Source organism: Schistocerca americana, chromosome 1, assembly GCF_021461395.2.
Source record: "Schistocerca americana isolate TAMUIC-IGC-003095 chromosome 1, iqSchAmer2.1, whole genome shotgun sequence".
Taxonomy (NCBI): Eukaryota; Metazoa; Arthropoda; class Insecta; order Orthoptera; family Acrididae; genus Schistocerca; species Schistocerca americana.
The window spans coordinates 494964872-494983135 of record NC_060119.1 but is presented as its reverse complement, the minus strand read 5'-3'; the positions used below and the strand labels follow the sequence as shown (position 1 = coordinate 494983135).

Sequence of the window (18264 nt, the reverse complement as noted above, 5' to 3'; positions counted from 1 at the left end):
ACGTGCTAGAAGATGGAAACGTGCACTTGAAATGCAGCGAAGGGTTGAAACTAGCCAATAGTGTGGAATCAAACACTTAGTTTCAAATAAATTGACTGCCTCAGCAGATAATAAGAGCTAATTTTTTTAGCGAACCGACAAAAATAACATTGTTCTGCAAGGCAATTAATGCTTCTTTACTGTAAGAAAGGTGGAAATAAAACCTGAAACTAGTAACATATTTTACCCTTTCGTAATTATATGAATATATTTTGATTCACTTTACAGCTCCCAGCCACAGAAATCCGTTTTGTTTTCGTTTGACGTGAAAGCAGTAAACGAAGAACAGCAAAATCACTAAACGTGAACACAGGTCACGTGGAGACTACCCACCACCACCACCCTGTAACAGATTGTTCTGCTTATCAGCCCCGGATCTACAATATTGCCGAACCGGTGTAATACTAGATAGTAGTGCCGCCGCCGCCGCCCCCCCCCCCTTTCCCCGAGCGTTTGTGATAGGACGTAAAATTAAAAAAAAAAAAAAAAAACTTTAAAAATGTTCATTTTGCAGCGCACATCTTTCTGAAGAGTGATACCTAAAACGTACATCTTCGAGGAAATTTAAGACATGTTATTTGGTCGTAAGTATGCCAAAAGTGCAGTGTCACGCCTCTTCACGCAGCCTTCTTCTATCGCATGTCACTGTATTTCGCCCCATGGAACTCGTGTCTATTTTGTAATGGAGCCATCGAACTATATGCAGGACAGTGGAAATTAAAATGTATGACGCCTCTCCTGCACTCAGTCGGCCGGTTTGACATCCTGCTCCTCTTAAAAACAAACTCGCAATTAATACTGGATGGGGTTAATTGTATGCGGGAGAACAAGAACTCTTTCAGAACATTTGCACTCTTTATTGCCTATTGGGTAATAACTTGCTACTCTGTGACACATAATATTAAATATAGGATAAATAAAACCAGTGAAGACAAGGGACAAACAAAGACAGTACACATTTCAATTTTTAAGTCCTAGCGTTTCTTTCTCTCTAATCTTGCTGCAGCTTTACACAGCGTGCTTTCATTGCTGCCAAAAAAAAAAAAAAATCTATTACCTCACCAAAGTTCGTAAAACGTTTTGCTACATGAAAATCTAAATGTCGTCGTTAATAATGAAAAAGCTATTAACGCAAATAGTACCGAAGACAAGTGTGATTTCTGGATCTGATTTCTTCTATTTTGTCACAGTCTGCTACATAAAACAGGCCTCTCTAATATTGCAGCAACTGTAAGTCACCAAATAAGACTGTTTTGGCAATCATGGTCATTTTTGTAACAAGACAGAATATAATTCACGAAGTACCAATATGAGATGCCTATTTGGCATACTGCAAGCAAAAACCTTTGTTAGGAAATAGTTTCATATTTCATTCATACACTCCAGTTTCTCAAGCACATCGAAAAGTAGCAGTACGAAATTTCTGTATAAATTTGGGCTAGGTATATTCTTCCATAATTTGTGTGACATCCCCGTTTCTTCTCCTTCCTCGTTCTAACAAACAATTTTGTCATTACTAATTATGTAACTATTACTACCGTTGTCAGAACTCATTCTCCAGTTGACTTCACTAACCCTGCCAGAATCACCGGTTTAGTTATGGCACGATTTTTCTCCGGTTAGGCGTTATTACGTGTTCGTACAACGCTTTTTCCACGCTACTCCCAGAATGGAACTTAAGCGGCTGCTAGACGGCGACTGTAGAACTGGCCTTTACTGGTGCAGCGATCTGGCCAAAAATTCATTTTCTTGGATACACCGATAATTAGTCGTTTATTTCCAGTGAAACAAAGGTTTTTTCCCTCAAGAATATGAATCATCTCCTCCCCCCCCCCCCCCCGAAATTGACACCTGGTTCAGACACCACGGTTTGCCGCCCTCCCCCCTTCCCATATCCCATATACGGGCTTGCTACGCATGTGTGAATGTGGCAGCTTGGGCGCGCCAGTAAAATTTTTCCCGGTAGCGTGTGGCTGCTCGCTGCTTCTGCTTGCACAGCTAACAGTCACGTTTCTGTAGCTACAAGCGGGAGAAGTCGACGCGATGCGAAACTGGTCGAATGAATCTAACGTAAACCGTTGTGACGTCACGCTCATCGGAGTAACTTCTTGTTGTGAAACATTGCGTAGTCTTCCTAAAGCCTTTGATACATTTTGCTGTTGGCAGACGCTTGTATGAGCACTGTTTTTTTATATGGCGCATTTCTTTTGCAATTTATGTTTTATTTTCGTTTTTCTCTGTCGTTCATGTTTTATTGCTGCGGTATTATTCTGCAGTAGCGGTATACAGTAATATCCTTTGTTAGAGTATCTGTTCTTACCACTCAAAATCACAAAAAATTAACTGAAAACTAAAACAATAAAAAATCCCCGGAATTCTAAAAAATTCCGTGGTTTTTCCCGGTTTTGGGGTTGGGTTGTGTTTGGGGAGGAGACCAAACTGCGAGGTCGTCGGTCTCATCGGATTAGGGAAGGAAGTCGGCCGTGCCCTTTTCAAAGGAACCATCCCGGCATTTGCCTGAAGAGATTTAGGGAAATCACGGAAAACCTAAATCAGGATGGCCGGACGCGGGATTGAACCGTCGTCCTGCCGAATGCGAGTCCAGTGTGCTAACCACTGCGCCACCTCGCTCGGTTTTCCCGGTTTTGTCCTGAATGAAAAAGTTACCGGATCTCACGATTGTCCCGGGTCGTATACACCCTGTAAATGCTTGAGCACACACTACAGAATGTGACAAGCTTCAACTAGCAACACAGTAATGTAGATCAACTGGAAAACGCACTGAAACTGAAAATCGTGCACAACTGGCCTTTACAATACATTTAAGAGGGCAAATCAGGAAGTCTTTGTCCCAATTTTTTACCCAAATTACGGCGCAGCCCACATATGGGGAAACAGTCTCGCTCTGAGAACTGTGAGGTGCCGGCAGTGTGATGTTCGACATGAAGTCTTGCGTGACAATGGGCGGTCGGGAAGGTGACAGATTTCCCGCGTTGATGCAATGGTGAAAGCAGATCAAAGTGCACATCGCGCCCATTTCCCGGGAGGTTGGCATATCATATGGGAGTGCTTACGTCATCATTCATGGGTCATTAGGGCACCAGAAGGTTTCATGTTGGTGGGAGCCTAAGCAGTTGGATGACACGAAAAGCAAGGGAATAATCTCATTGAATCTTCTGAAACTTACTCCAAGGAGGGTGAAGGTTTCCTGGACCGCAGTGTTACTGGCGATGAAACGTGGATACAGCATTTCATGCCGCAATCCAAGCAGCGGAGCATGGTATGGAAACATCCGGGTTTGCTTGTGACAAATTCCGTTCACCGCCATCTATTGCGTAAATAACGGCCTTCTGGGGGCCGTGCACCGCTCCTGCTGGACTTCATGCTGCCAGGCACATGCATCAATGCCGACAGTTTTTGTTCCACACTGTCACATCTGAGGGCTGCCAACAGGCGAAGGCGTCGATGGATTATCGATGTGGGCAACGTGCTTCTGCTCCACGACAATGCAAGACCAAATGTGGCAATCAGAACTGCCGGAAAGCTCCGGGAATTGCACTGGGAGATTCTGGACCACGCCTCTGGTGATTAGCAAGTTTTGGGACCGCCGAAGTTCCTGACAGGATAGCAACTCACAAGTAACAATGAAACCAAGATAGCAGTCCGACCGTGGTTCCATGTCAGCCGGTCCAATTCTACCGCAGGGCATGTCAAATTTGGTGCTGCGATTGAAAAACTGTGTAAACCGGTGTGGAGACTATGTGGAAAAATACGGTAAGATACATAGAATGTATATTTGTCGTCACCTCTGTGCCAATAAAAAACAGTGGCTAAGACTAGCTGATTTACCCTTTTAATATCACGTGCCTTGTATCCACTCCTGAAATGCGGAACTAAGGAAAGACTACATTCAAAAAAGCTGATTACAAGGTTTTAAGATACACACTGATTATTCCTGCCACAAATACTGGGAGTGGACAAAAACATGGGAACATCGAAACCATTATCTTATGACATATTTATGCTTTTTGACAAAATTAGCTGCAAATTGTTTATTTGTTGATTACATACGTTCACGGCAAATTTGTTTCTGAGTATGTGCCATTATCGATATGCAGCAAATTGTCAAAAATATAAAGTTGTCATTATGACCTTATGCAAGGTGCGGGGCTCTGCAAGGTAGAAAAAAAATTATGCCTAATACAGTGTTGGAAACCCGTTTGCACTCAGAATAGCTTCCCGTCTCGTCTGCATGAACAAATACTGGACCTGTGTGGTTTTCAAAGTAATCTCATAACATTCCTCCAGTAAAATAGTGCCAAGTTCGGGTAAGGATAACAGATGGACAGCAATCACGCACCCTTTTCTCTATAAAGTGAACCATACGTCTCAATAACAGTGATTTGTTGGTTGGTTTAAAAGAGGGGAGGGAGGGACCCAAACTGCTAGAGGTCATCGGTCCCTCGTTCCGATTAAAATAATTCCAAATCGGTGGTAGTAAAACAATTGAGACATACAAAAAACAGCTGGAAGGAAGGAGAAAACAACATGAATGTCAGAAGGGCAACAAACAGTAAAATGGACAAAATCGGACAAGAAAACCACAGAGACGCAAGAAACATTTAGAAGAGATCAAAACCAGAGAGCAGACTACCATGGCTGACTGACCATGAGAATAAAAAAGGAGAAGCCAGCCACTCTGCAACACATTAAAACCTCCACCCTAAAAGTCTAAGGTGGAGGACACAGAGGGACAAAGGACATGCACTAGAACTTAGATCAAATGATAAAACCCACCCTCACGAATAAAGCTAAAGCTGCTGTTGAGCCATTGTCGCCCAACACTGAAGGTAGGGTGCTGGGAAGGCTAAAAGTCCGCCGCAGAGCGGCTAAAGTGGGCAGTCCTGCAAGAGGTGGACGACAGTCATTTGTGAGCCACAGCGACACCGAGGTGGGTCCTCGCGACGGAGGATGTAACCATAAGTTGGCCACGTATGGCCAATGCGGAGCCGGCAGGGAACCACAGAGTCCCTGCGAGAGGCCGGCATGGAGGTCTTCCACACATTCGTAGTCTCCTTAATGACAAGCAGTTTGTTGTGCGTACTGTTATGCCATTCCGTCTCCCAAAGTCGAAAAACCCTCCAGCGTAAGACAGAACGATGGTCAGTTTCGGATACGCTCATCTCCAGAGGCGGTTTCCGCGTAGCCTGTTTGGCCAGACTGTCGGCAAGTTCGTTAACTGGGAATCTGACGTGTCCTGGGGTCCACACAAACACCACTTGAAAGACGGACAATAACTTTGAGATCTCGTGACTAGTGGCTATGCGACATAAGACAGCGCATCCTCAAGTTTACGAAACTTGTTCAGGACGATGCGTGTTCGGAACGATGCGTGTTGTGTGACCTGGGGGTCCTGTTTTTGAATACAGTACCACCATTGGGGATAAAACATTGTGCCATGTGAAGGAACTTGTCCACCACAATCGCCGCATATTCCTTGGCATTAATGTAACCTTGCAGAATAATCACGAGGCCTATGCAATACCACGATATAGCTATCCAAATTATTACCGAACCTCCGCCAAGTTTCAACCTTGGGATGCAAATTCCGCCTAAATTTAGTGTGAAACAAAACGTATCAGTCAGACCAAATGACATTCTCCCATTGCCCACATTCTAGGTTTTATGGTTTCGGTAATATTCATCTTTGTTACGGAAGTTTGCACCACCTACGTGGAGTTTTGGAATACTAGCTCGCTCTGATTTCCTGTTTCTACAACTCCCTTCGTGTATATCATGCAATGCTCTCAAACAGAAATGAAAGAATGAACGCGTGATTTAACAACACACAACATGTCTGCCACACTATGCCCACAAGTCTATTCACGTCGGCTACCTCTGCAGGAAAGACCGCACACGCCAGCCATCGCTCACAAACTTTTTTCATCCATCCTACTGCCACGCGCGAGGCATTCATTATTCATTAAGTACTAGCTCACCTTTCCGCCATTTGAACGTCTGGGCTGGCTCGTAGCAATGAATGCGGGGTGCAGTGTCTAGGGCTTCGGCAGCCTTGGAAGCTTGAGATGCCACACTTATGGCCATCAACAGGGCGAACTACTGTGTAGCAAAGTTTCTAGCTACAGACGAACTTCGCAGTCCGTTACATCTGGATCGGCATTCTAACTCTAGTAACAGGCAACATTTAACACCAAAAATGGTCTTACCGAGCTTAATAACACATCGATAGCGTTTATTGCGAACAGCGCTGCTTAGTTAACGGGTATCTTCTTGACTACGTAAGCAACTTATACTAAAAGTAAATCAAATTAGGAGGAGGAGAAAGAAGAAAAGAAAGAAAGAAACATGAATTGCGGATCTGGTGTTTATACTACTGCACTATATCGTTCAATAACTAGAGAGGATAAGCTTTATCTACGTTTGAGGCCAATTTAGAAAGTCCACAATTTGAAAATGTTGGGAAAACTTACATTTGTTTACACTACTTATTTTTGCGAATTGTGTGTCGAATCATTAGTCGATACACAAAAGGCTATTTTTTCACATAATCATGTTTCATCACGTACTCGCAATGAAAATTTAAAAATGCCTTTCAATGAAACAGCGGTCGTGGGAAATGGTCCACTTCCGGCTTATCCGTGGAATATGTTCTCAGAAACTCATTTCCTGTATCTTGAGTACCTAATAACGACCACCGTAGTACATGCAGGAGGAGCTGTGAAACGTAAAATCGGAAATTAGATCTTCTCTGAATTCTACCTGCCGATGGCAGAATTTGTCATTGGTCTTCTGACCGGTTAGATGCGGTCCGCCAACATTTCCTCTCCTGTATAGACCTCTTAAAATACCACTTGCATCGAACAATTATATGCTGTAAATATTCCAATCTTTTTTCCCTAAAGTTGTTTACCTTTCACTTCATTGTCATTGAAGCTGTTCTCTGATAACTTGCTAATATATCACATCTTTTTCTGTGTATGTTATCACAACATTCCTTTCGTTGTAAATTAGGGTCCATTTAATTTTCGTCATCCTGTAACACACCTACAGTTCACCTCATTGATCTTTAACACGAGCTAACTTACAAAGAATAGAAAAACGCAATGCAGAAAATTTTATGTAAATACGTTTAGATAACGGTGAAAAAGGATCTGAAGCAGCTACGAGCTGCTCAAGCCTGAAACTGACAAGCTAGGCCAGACAAGTTCAAAGCTTTTTGTTTTGTGATACATTCAAAATGAAGACCACTGTTCAACGTCTTGACAGAACTCTTGCACCAAAACAATTTTTTACGCTATGCAACCAAATAATAATGTAGCACACTTCTTAACCACGAGTGAAGGAAGATCGTCGAAATTTAAGTGCACTACATGATTTGCAGTTATTTATGCAGCGTAATGGACAGAGGCTCGAACGCGTCCACCTTCCGCATACTACTACTACTACTACGCATATCAAACAGCCACAGCCAAATAAGCATACGATCACGGATTACACAGGAACGCAAGCTTCCCTGAACTAGTTCATTTCGGTGTCTTGCACAGCCGGGAGTAATGGCACCCTTTCTAAGTGCTGTGTGCTTATTTCGTCATTCAGAAGCCTGTCAGTGAATTTAGAATGCCTTGTCCTGCACAACGCCACCGTTTTGGCTAGTGTTCTTTATATGTATTTGTTACATATTTCTAACTTTTATGTCTACGGCTGTACTGTACCCGAGGAAGGTAGAAGAATTTGAGTGCTTGTAGACGAAGTTAACACCCTTGACAAAACCCCTTAACTCCAGTACCTCTTGAAGCTACATTGACGGAGTGGATGTCTTCCTGAAGGATATAATCCAAGGGAAGTAAGAAGTATGGTGTATTCGAATAGTGTGGCATCTTCGATGTCACTTGTCGCGAGTTTCGTATGTGGAAGGTTGTGTGATGCCCACCACGTTAGTTCGCCGGAAAATAACGGTTCCGCATGTCATTACCTGGCAAACAGTCTGATGGTACGGTACCTGTAAATATCATGTAATTTTGTATCCTTTCTGCTATATTTACTCAGAATTCTGAATAAGTCAAATTTATATTCTATCATACCGTATAATGCAAATCCACAATTTGCCTTATCTGACACAGCGTTGTAGACATTTACTAAGCTTTCGAGCTAAAAAAATACGAGGGAAATAACAGTGAAGTACATCATTAATTCCCGTCTATAAATGTCGGTAGGACAGAAGGAGCAAATACATGGACGAGGTGGCCATTTATCTCGATAGACTACTTTTAAATACAGGAGAAAAAAATGCTGAATCAGGGCAACTCAATGTGTACAGCGAAAGGCGTAAGTGATCTCTGCAAGTCATTACCCGAAACAAAGAGAACCTCCATCAGCCATGCTTTTTGATTGCACTGCCCACAAAAATCTCTAGCACGTAATGGCATACCATTTGTATCGAGTCTATCATCTACGTTACTCTCATACTAACATGTGGATATTTCAATGGGTTCTGTCACCGCACCGTGGTATGAAAATATATGTAGCAGTAGCCATAAATCATCATCATCATCATAAATTGTGACTGCTTTGTGTATACTTGCGACCGCTACTACTGTATGGTCTGCTACTCGTGAATCACGGCTCAAAGTGGGAGTCATCCTGCTTCTGGTATCAGCTAATGTCTACTTGTTTACATGTTGATACCGCTAATAACATCTGAGTGACTTGAAATATGTTATGGAGTGTTACAATCTGCACAGCAAAAACAGTATGCCGTTACCACTTTCCAGGACAGCAATAAATATAAAGTTTCAAACAAACGGCGCTACTGTTATAATTCATATGTGTGGTACTGAAACCGCGCGAGGCAAAATTCACAGAAGACAACATTACATTTCAATAAGTAAGAAATGTGTCACCAGTGGCTCGCACGACGTTAAGCCGCCTTCCTCGGCACACTACCACGACCTTCCTTGCAGTGTGCCCCGAGCAGCTGCTGACTGATGCGTCCCGCCCGCACAGCGGCAAGGCCGCGGGGAACGACGATGTTGGTATGGGCGTGAGTCAGTGTTGTGCTGACGTCACGCGAGGCCCCAGCCCCCTGACGCGTCGCGCGCACCCACAGCGCCCCGCCCGTTCGATATTGTCGATCTAATATTTACCACGGCCGGAAAACGTAGGGGTGAGCACAACGCCAGCGAGCGGAGGCGACAACCGCTACTGGAGCCTGCACTGACTCATCCAGCGCCTTACCGCTAACCCACTCTTCGTGGGTGGGGCAACATGATTTACTGTGACGAGATAGTATCCAGTTTCTCACAATCCTCTTCGCGCTGACTTGCACTTATTATCGCGAACTGATTAGTGAAACAAAAAGCTCGCTGAAACTGCAGTTACCATTACGATTTGAATACTGGCTGTATTAACTTTTATTTTTCATGCTTTCATTCCTTGATATCTGGGCAACCCCGGCACAGCACAAGAAATGTCACGTCAAAAGCGATTCATTATAGCTGTTGGTAGCAATTTAACAAAGCCTATGTCAGCATGTAAGAAGCCGCGGATTCTTGCATTGAAACTGCATTATGCCCACAGGGATATCAGCTTTCTGGCTGACGACACTGACTGAAAAGGTTCATACTTTTCTTTTGCATCATCATTTAAGACGATTATGCCATACAGCGTTCAGTCTGGAGCATAGTCCCCCTTGTAAAATTCCACCATGATCCCCTATTCAGTGCTAACATTAGTGCCTGTTCTGATGTTAAGCCTATTGCTTCAAAATCATTCTTAACCGAATCCAGGTACTTTCTCCTTGGTCTACCCCGACTCCTCCTACCCTCTACAGCTGAATCCACGAGTCTCTTGGGTAACCTTGCTTCTCCCATGCGTGTAACATGACCCCACCATCCAAGCCTGTTCGCCCTGACTGCTACATCTATAGAGTTCATTCCCAGTTTTTCTTTGATTTCCTCATTGTGGACACCCTCCTGTCATTGTCCGTCTACTAGTACCTGCAATCATCCTACCTACTTTTCATATCCGTAACCTCAACCTTATTGATAAGGTAACCTGAATCCACTAAGCTTTCGCTCCCATACAACAAAGTTGGTCAAAAGATTGAACGGTGCACAGATAACTTAGTCTTGGTACCGACTTCCTTCTTGCAGAAGAGAGTAGATCGTAGCTGAGCACTCACTGCATTAGCTTTGCTACACCTCGCTTCCAGTTCTTTCACTATGTTGCCATCCTGTGAGAATATGCATCCCAACTACTTGAAACCGTCCACTGTTCTAACTTTGTTCCTCCTATTTGGCACTCAATCGGTTTATATCTCTTTCCCATTGACATTACTTTCGTTTTGGAGATGCTAATCTTCATTCCATATTCCTTACACTTCTGATCTAGCTCTGAAATATTACTTTGCAAACTTTCAATCGAATCTGCCATCACAACTAAGTCATCCGCATATGGGAGTGATTATTTTGTGTTCACACATCTTAATCTCACCCAGCCAGTCTATTGTTTTCAACATATGATCCATATATAATATGAACAACAGCGGAGACAGGTTACAGCCTTGTCTTACCCCTGAAACTACTCTGAACCATGAGCTCAATTTACCGTCAACTAACTCTTTTGCAAATTTACAGAAATAAATGGAACTTCAGGCCCGCCTGATTATGTTGTGAGACTCACCTAAAAGGAACTTTAAAGAGAATACCGACTTTTGTCACCGTATCCAGTCATATTTCCTTCGGTTTTTCTCCAATACATGGTAATGTTGGTTTCGTGGTGACGACGAAGCCATGGCTGACAATCTTGGCTGAGCATTAATTTTTTAAAATTACGTAATAGCTACATTGTTATTGCCGTCATCGCCTATGTTTATTCTAACGATCCGTAGTACACGGCTTTAGTGTGTGAACATTTCTTTTAAATTTGAATATACTGACATGTCCTACGACGAGTTATCACCAAGGATCACAGAATAAAATAATTCATGACACTATATTCAGGGCTGCCACAACTACCTACACCTAAGAACAACATAGGCTTTTAGTAACAGTTTCTTCTATAACTTAATCTAGGAGTGTCTATTTAAAGACATCTACCTTATTTACACATTATAATGGTGCCAATAATCTGTAAGTGTTTCGAATTTACAGAGTAGACAACGGAGATCTGGAAAGGTTAAAATCGTGATCATTCAGATACCTGTTTTTCATTAAATCTGTAACCAATCTATCACAAAAAAGCAAGTTGCCGTTGGAGAAACGAGTAGTTCCTCTTAACTGATTTAGAGCATTCCGTATGTCTTCGAAGGCAGTAGTTCATACACTCAAAATTGAAAGATTATCGAACACTGCAAAGCGAACAGTTTCCCCAAGATTCACTACTGCAAATGAGCACTCATTGACAACTTTCACAGCGTGAAACGAACAAGGCTTATTACGATATATCAATACAGAAGCTGAACGACGGCAATTTTTGCGAAAATACGTTAAGAATCGAATACGCAGTCAATACAGTGACATTTTATTCATAAACTGACTGTCGAATTTGATACTGTTCTCTCACTGATATCTTACATTGATTCTACACTTTGCTGCCCTAACCTCCAAAAGGGAAGTTAAGCATAACATGCAGTCGTTATTTACTTAAAAGTTGTCAGCAACACGGACTTCAAATGTCACACTTCGAATATAGATTACGTCAGCAGTACTTTCAGGGAACTATCTAATGTAACAAATTTATCGAAAAGGTAATTAACGATGTGCGAATATCCTGAAGTATGTACACAAAACAAAGAAACTAATCATGATAACCTCTAAGTTCCTCATTATTCACTGCAGGTATGTCGCTTCATCAACAATTTTTAAAATCTATTATCGAGACTGAAGATTCAGTAATCAATGTACAACGAATGAGACAAAATGCAAAATAATCAATTCGTAATTTAAGGATCTACAATAAAACACGTACGTCAACCGCGAATTGTGGCAATGACATCTTTAGGCTATCTAATGCGCCTTAAAACGCTGTGGGAAGTTATTCGTAAATCCTATTTGATATCAAGAAAATACTACCCTCACACAAACGTACAGTTAGAGAAACTAGCAAACTTTGAAGATTACTGAAACTCGGGATATGCAACTACGCATATGCAGCAGACTACGAATAATATAAATTAATATGCAACATGACAGCTTACTTTCCGTCCGCCTCTCAATGGAGAGCATTGGCTAGGCGACAGGTTAATCTCCATTTTGGGCCCACTACTTGAAAAAGGTATTCTTGAAACGCCGGAACGCCAAGATGTCGTTAAATAAAGTCCAACAGACTGCCAGAAACTGTCACAAATTAAAAATTGGTTTCTTTCACTTATTTGATCTTTTTACACTGGAACAAGCTACAATACACAAGCTTCCAGATTCTTTCAATTCTTAAAACACTAAAATAACTGCTGTGTTACCCCACAACAATCAAACACAGATTCTGTTGTAGAAAGTCTTATTACCAACACAATAAAAGCAGATGTCTTCGTTATACAATCGCCTGTTTCTAATTGAAGCGTGTATTACAAATGAATTCAGAAGTGTATTCCATTCAAAGTTTAATATTTCTCAAATTCCATACGCTGTAATAAGGACGATAGTTGTGACACCAACATTTGCGTTGTAGATTATCTCTGACAAGTACGTGTAACACATTCAAACTGCGTGGTTGAAGAACAGCCAATTAAATACCTCCTGCACTACTGTATTTGCCAGATCTACAGACAGACAATATTGCAAATTAATATTTAACTGTATGCTATTACGCGAAAAGATGTATATACATATTTAATTCAGGAAAGGTAGGACAATAATAAATAGCTGAGCACCAATAACTTTAACGGCGCTGTAAGGAGGGGAAAAAACAAAACAAATCTCGTTACAGTAAATCAAACGTGTCTTCACTCATTCGATAAACCTAAGAGATTAGTATATAAATTGCTTCGTTCCCCACATTTACGATCGGTAATTAACTCCAGGGAAGAAAACTAGTATAAAATGATGGTCAAGATTTCGTACACTAGAATATAATTGCTCACGATGATTTCTGCCATCTTGTCTGACATCCACTGTTCATGTACGTAATAATCAAAAGGCCTTTATATATCCATAAGTACGTATATGAACAGTGGGTGTCCAAAGTAACTACGGAAGATCCGAACTAGTTGAGCAATGAATCTATGGAGTGCGGACAGGAAAGAAGCACAACCACAAATGTACAGCAGGGACACTTGACTTCAGTATCTAATATTTGGAACACGCACTCTACAAAACTTCACTAATACTGTGGAAAATACAGTTTTTGAAAGTTTTGTTTGTGAACTAGCGAACTACGTCACTCAATGAATAAAAACCATGTCACGAAATTTTTAAGAGATTATCAGAAGGAAACCTGAAAATAAATACGGATGATGTTGCAATATAAAGCAAATTCGCAACGCAAGGAAACTGTTTCCATAGTTACCAGTAATATCGAAAGAAACAAAAATAATCAAATGGAGGGGCGAGGAGGAATGGAGACTGTCACGTGAAGAAGCAATATCTTGATAGCCCAAAAAACCTGATTTAACTGTTGTAAAAAGTGGCCTAAAATTAAGAGAGTATGTTACATTTATTATTCGTAACATATATAAATTATGGAGCGCATAATGTGCTCCATGAGGCTATTGACGTATGATGCTGTTGTATACAGAGAGGTCGCAAACCTAGACAATTGCGGCAGAACGAAGGAAGACCAGCAGAGGGCCGACCCTTTGACGATTGTCGAACAATCAATGAAAACGTTTCTGTTCAATTTACTGCTACATCCGTGTTACCGCAGTACACCGTCTAAGTGAGGAGGGGGGTGTTCAGGTTTTATTTCAGATCTGCGAGTATGGAGCAGTTTGAAGTTGGACGGTCACTTACAACTAATTCCAAGAAAGGCAGACGAATGAGACAAAAGAACCCTCAGCAAATTTGGTCCACACTCAAACGGTGTAGCTTACAAAACCTTTTCTCGATCGATACTTCAATACTGCTCGTCGATTTGTGCCCGGTGCCAGAATGTACAGATACGATGGATGATTTCCTCCCGAAACCTGGCCACCCCACTCACGTAATTAATTAGGAGGTATATTGCAGCAACAAGAGGGTAGCAGTAAAATGAAGAGAAACAACGCTTTCTATACCCGAGGTAACGGGTGTTTCAACATATACGGAAGACCTATCGGAAATAGCCTCGGCAGTTGAACGGCTCCGAGTACAACAGTCACAAACTGAGGAATTCCTTTCTGGAACACATTGTCGTAACCGAAGTGTGTGGTTGATCACTGATTGACTAGCTTATAATGAAAACCTGTTACCATTTGGTGATCATTGCTCTACATTGTCAGACGACAAACATTCTTTGCTCGCCTCTTCGTCGGCTATAAGCGTCTCGTAAGGCCAGAAAGTGTCAGAAAATAAGTGTTAAAAAAGGTGGCAATACCACAAACTGTGTGTTAAGGGCTAGAGCGACTTACATCGTGATAATGGCAACGAAACGTGCGCCTGGAGAAATGGACTGCTTACCCAACAATAGCTTCATAATATTCATTATTCAATGAATTTCAACTCGTCTCAGCACCTGTGAGTAATTTGTCCCCCATGGTGTCTTCCTAGTTCATTATCCCCAGTCGACTGTTAAAATACTGACCAAGAACTAGTAAACTACAATGAGCTGGGAAGGGGGGGGGGGCTACTGAACTAATTTACGAAAAACAAGGAGCCAGGATGCCTGGACTTGGACCTTACTCATGATTACGAAACAAAACGTCCTGATTTCATGTGCAAGTTTTATTTCAGATTGGTCGAACAATTTTTTGAAGTAATAATAGTAAGCAAAATGGAACTATGAATCTTGTCACTATTACCCAGTTTTTCGTTGGAGGTTTTTGCTAACAGCAAGGAAACGTTCACCATGTCCCCAAAAACAGTAAAAGCAAGTGCCCAATTACTCTGCACTTCAGCGAGTTAAGTGGACAGCATCGCAGCCGTCTTCACTAGCCTACCGCCATGCAAGCAACTCGGCATTCCTGCCCTGACCACTGAGCTAAGGATGTTTACTGCCTATACTCCTGAATTAACATGGCAGAGTATCAACTATGAACAATCCATATCATGGGGGCTTTACTTCTCTGGACCTTTAGGACAGATTTTAATATATTGCAATGTTAAACATCAAAACCACTTTAAACAGCAGCGATACGAACGATATATATACTTCCGCTGATGAGAATTTGTATTACCGTAATTTTTCCTCTTTGATAATTGTAAATGTGCTACAAAATACACGAAGATGAATTTTGTCCTAAGTTATGAAAAGCTGAACCAATCAAAGCAGCGCGTCAGTATGTACTAAATACAGAATTAAGATAGAATAGTCTACATTACATGTTACAATTTTTTGTGGGGAGACTGGAGGCTACATGCGAACTTGATTCAAAACAAAAAAACTACTTTAGTTAACCCTTCATATACAACTAACTTCTCTCCTAGGTAGCAACTACGTGTGCTATATAACACGGTCGACACCGTTCGTCCACAATATTCCCTTAGATTTGTTGGGCCCCATTACCAAAAGCACGTCGATACGGACCTTTCGTGCTGTGACAAATTTAGTACACGAAAATTCTGAGGGGACGATTCATAATACCCATTTCATATCATACAGCGCATTCATTAGTTGGGTGATTTGATTCAACAGACCTATGTCAAAGCACTTCATTTGTCATCTGGCTAAATAGTGCTCGGATACAAGTCTTGTTTAAACTTCAAATGCACAGTGATTACCAACGGACGGAACTAATCATCAAAAGTTCACAAGCCGCGCTACTATCAATCATGAAAGCAGTGTGCTTTTAGGCGAGAAGACCGTAAGCTACTGAAGTACGCCAGTCGCTCTGATGTCCCTCCTACAACCGTAAAGCAGTACGCATTTTGTAGATACAATTTAATGTGCTTGCCAAGAGAGCTATGAAATTCTTTGACTGCAACTATACAAAGCAGGATTTTACAGTGGAAAAACATTCATGCTTCCAAAACAAACGCCACAGACAGCATATTTACATTGTTTCTGTAGCTGAATTTGGTTGGGACGTGGAAACATTTCCGTATGAAATGGATGACAAGAGTGTGTGTGTTAGACCCGCGCACAGTTTGGGAATGACTTCTCACAATTATCCTGCAGAACGTGCTACATCAGAAGGCGAAACATAGCATTATTTACACAGTCGCTAATGGCAATACTGAACACGTCATTTAACTTCACGTTAATTTCACATCACACGAAACGAAACAATGATCGAAATAAATTTTTCTGTTGACTTCACTGGTAGCACGTAAGCGAAGGTGCACCACAGAAGGCACTCCAACAGTTCTCTGGCGACAAATTCCAGGAGACGAGACCTGGCTGGCGCGTTTCCTGTTCACACTGTACGCTGCAATCTGAGAAACACACAAATGCGCATGACGTTTCACTCATGACATAAGGCACGATTTCACGCCGGTGAATCAGCGCCCACAATGCTACGAACTACTCACGTTTCTCACGCCCATTTCGTTACACCCCTGAGATTTGAGCTTTTACCGGTCGCACACTTATTCTCAAAATCAGAAGCGCGAAGCCCCCATGAACACACTCCGCCGGCCAATACGCTTCTTCGCTCTCACCATTAACTCGAACATTTCCATGGGGCTACTCAGCTTCTCCCTAGCAGCCGGCTTGTTCCCTCCCCCACACGACACTTCCCACCGGTCCCCCCGCCGCTTTCCCTCACAGACCCGTGCGCAGGCAAAGACGCGATGGTTAAGCTCGGCAGGCGTTGGGGGGCAGGAAGCGAAACATCTGCCGCCGCCGCTGCGCAGCACAGGCAGGCTGGGCCCGCAGTGTTGCCACACTTCGCACGGCGACCGCGCTGCCGCCGCCGCTGATACCGACGGAGGCAGCCAGCACAATGTAGAGTTTTTGTCGACCACCACGCCGGTACCCGGATGAACTACTCTGCCATTTAAACTGCTAATTAGCTTAATTGTGAGGGATGGCTGGACCTCAGACCGGCTGTACGTCTAACAACGATCTGGCTAGAGTACAACGAACATCTCAAGACAACCAGTACAAACCATCCATGGAATAGAGGGAGGGGGGGGGGGGGGGAGACGCAATAGTTTTTAATTGGGCAAGCACACGAATACCAAAAACCGACAAGAGATGGGCGAAAGCACGTGCAGCAAGTATTTCTACGAACGCATTCAACGTGTTTCACGGATGACAAAACTTAAGCATATTCAGGTAACAAACCTAGCCTTGGCAACAACCACTTAGAATTTTTCCATCAACGAAACATAGGCCATACTAACTGAGCACAGCGTCTTGATTCTTGTCCAGCAGCCGGATGCCATTCACAGCCTTCCTACTTTCTGCGGCACTTACAATAGTACACACTTCAGTAACTTCAACCAGAGGCTCCTAAAACGATGAATACCACTGACGAGAAACTGCCAAATACACGCACTGCCAAATACACGCACGTTTCCCAACATGGTTTAGAACTCCATCCTTCAAATGGTGCCCGCCATTAAGAACCGGAAGCGAGCAACGGGGCCGCGTGGCGGCGTCTTCCTCAGTTAGCCGGTCGCATCTCCACGTTTCACAAGGTGGCGCAAGGCGATACTCCGTAAAGAAAAGCCGGCACACACTGAAAACATTTGCCTCAACTCACCTTTATCGAATGTTCCCTCATGGTGTCAGGTGTAACTGCAACGGTGGCAACACGTCTTGTCGTTTCTTGCTTGATTCCTACAGCACTAACAACAGACGATCGCGCGACTCATGCGAGAGGACGCCACTGCGTGCAGGCTTGGTTCGGCTCGCTCGCTCGCTCTCCCTCCCTCCGTCCTTTCCCCCTTCCCCTTTCGCCGGCGCCGCTGCCCTTGCCGCCTGTGGCTCGGCTCCCCACCCCACCTCTCCTCCAAGTCTCGTTCAGCGCTTCCCCTCCTCGGCTTGCCCCTCCAGCCGGACTCGACTGCGGATGGCGGGAAAGCAGCGAGGCTGCCTGTTGGCCGTTCTCGGCCCGACAACTTGTTGTGTGCCTGCGCTAGAATAGCGTGGCCTCGCCCTTGCGTGAGTACGCGGGCAGCTATGCTG

The 18264-nt window shown here is 43.1% G+C and overlaps 1 protein-coding gene across 6 annotated transcripts in view; it reads right to left on the bottom strand.

Moving 5' to 3' along the window:
- LOC124604429 (polypyrimidine tract-binding protein 1) overlaps nucleotides 1–17987 on the bottom strand; it is a 263865-nt gene extending 245878 nt beyond the window's left edge. For 4 of the 6 annotated variants that reach the window (XM_047136477.1, XM_047136479.1, XM_047136481.1 and 1 more), the window contains exon 1: nucleotides 17840–17987. In XM_047136477.1, coding sequence (XP_046992433.1) covers nucleotides 17840–17860 — 21 coding nt within the window. In that variant the 5' untranslated portion in view covers nucleotides 17861–17987. Of the gene's footprint in view, nucleotides 1–16661; nucleotides 16692–16790; nucleotides 16849–17839 lie in introns of those variants that run through there. The other 2 variants (XM_047136478.1, XM_047136480.1) reach the window with 2 other exon arrangements.
- Nucleotides 17988–18264: the final 277 nt, after the last annotated feature.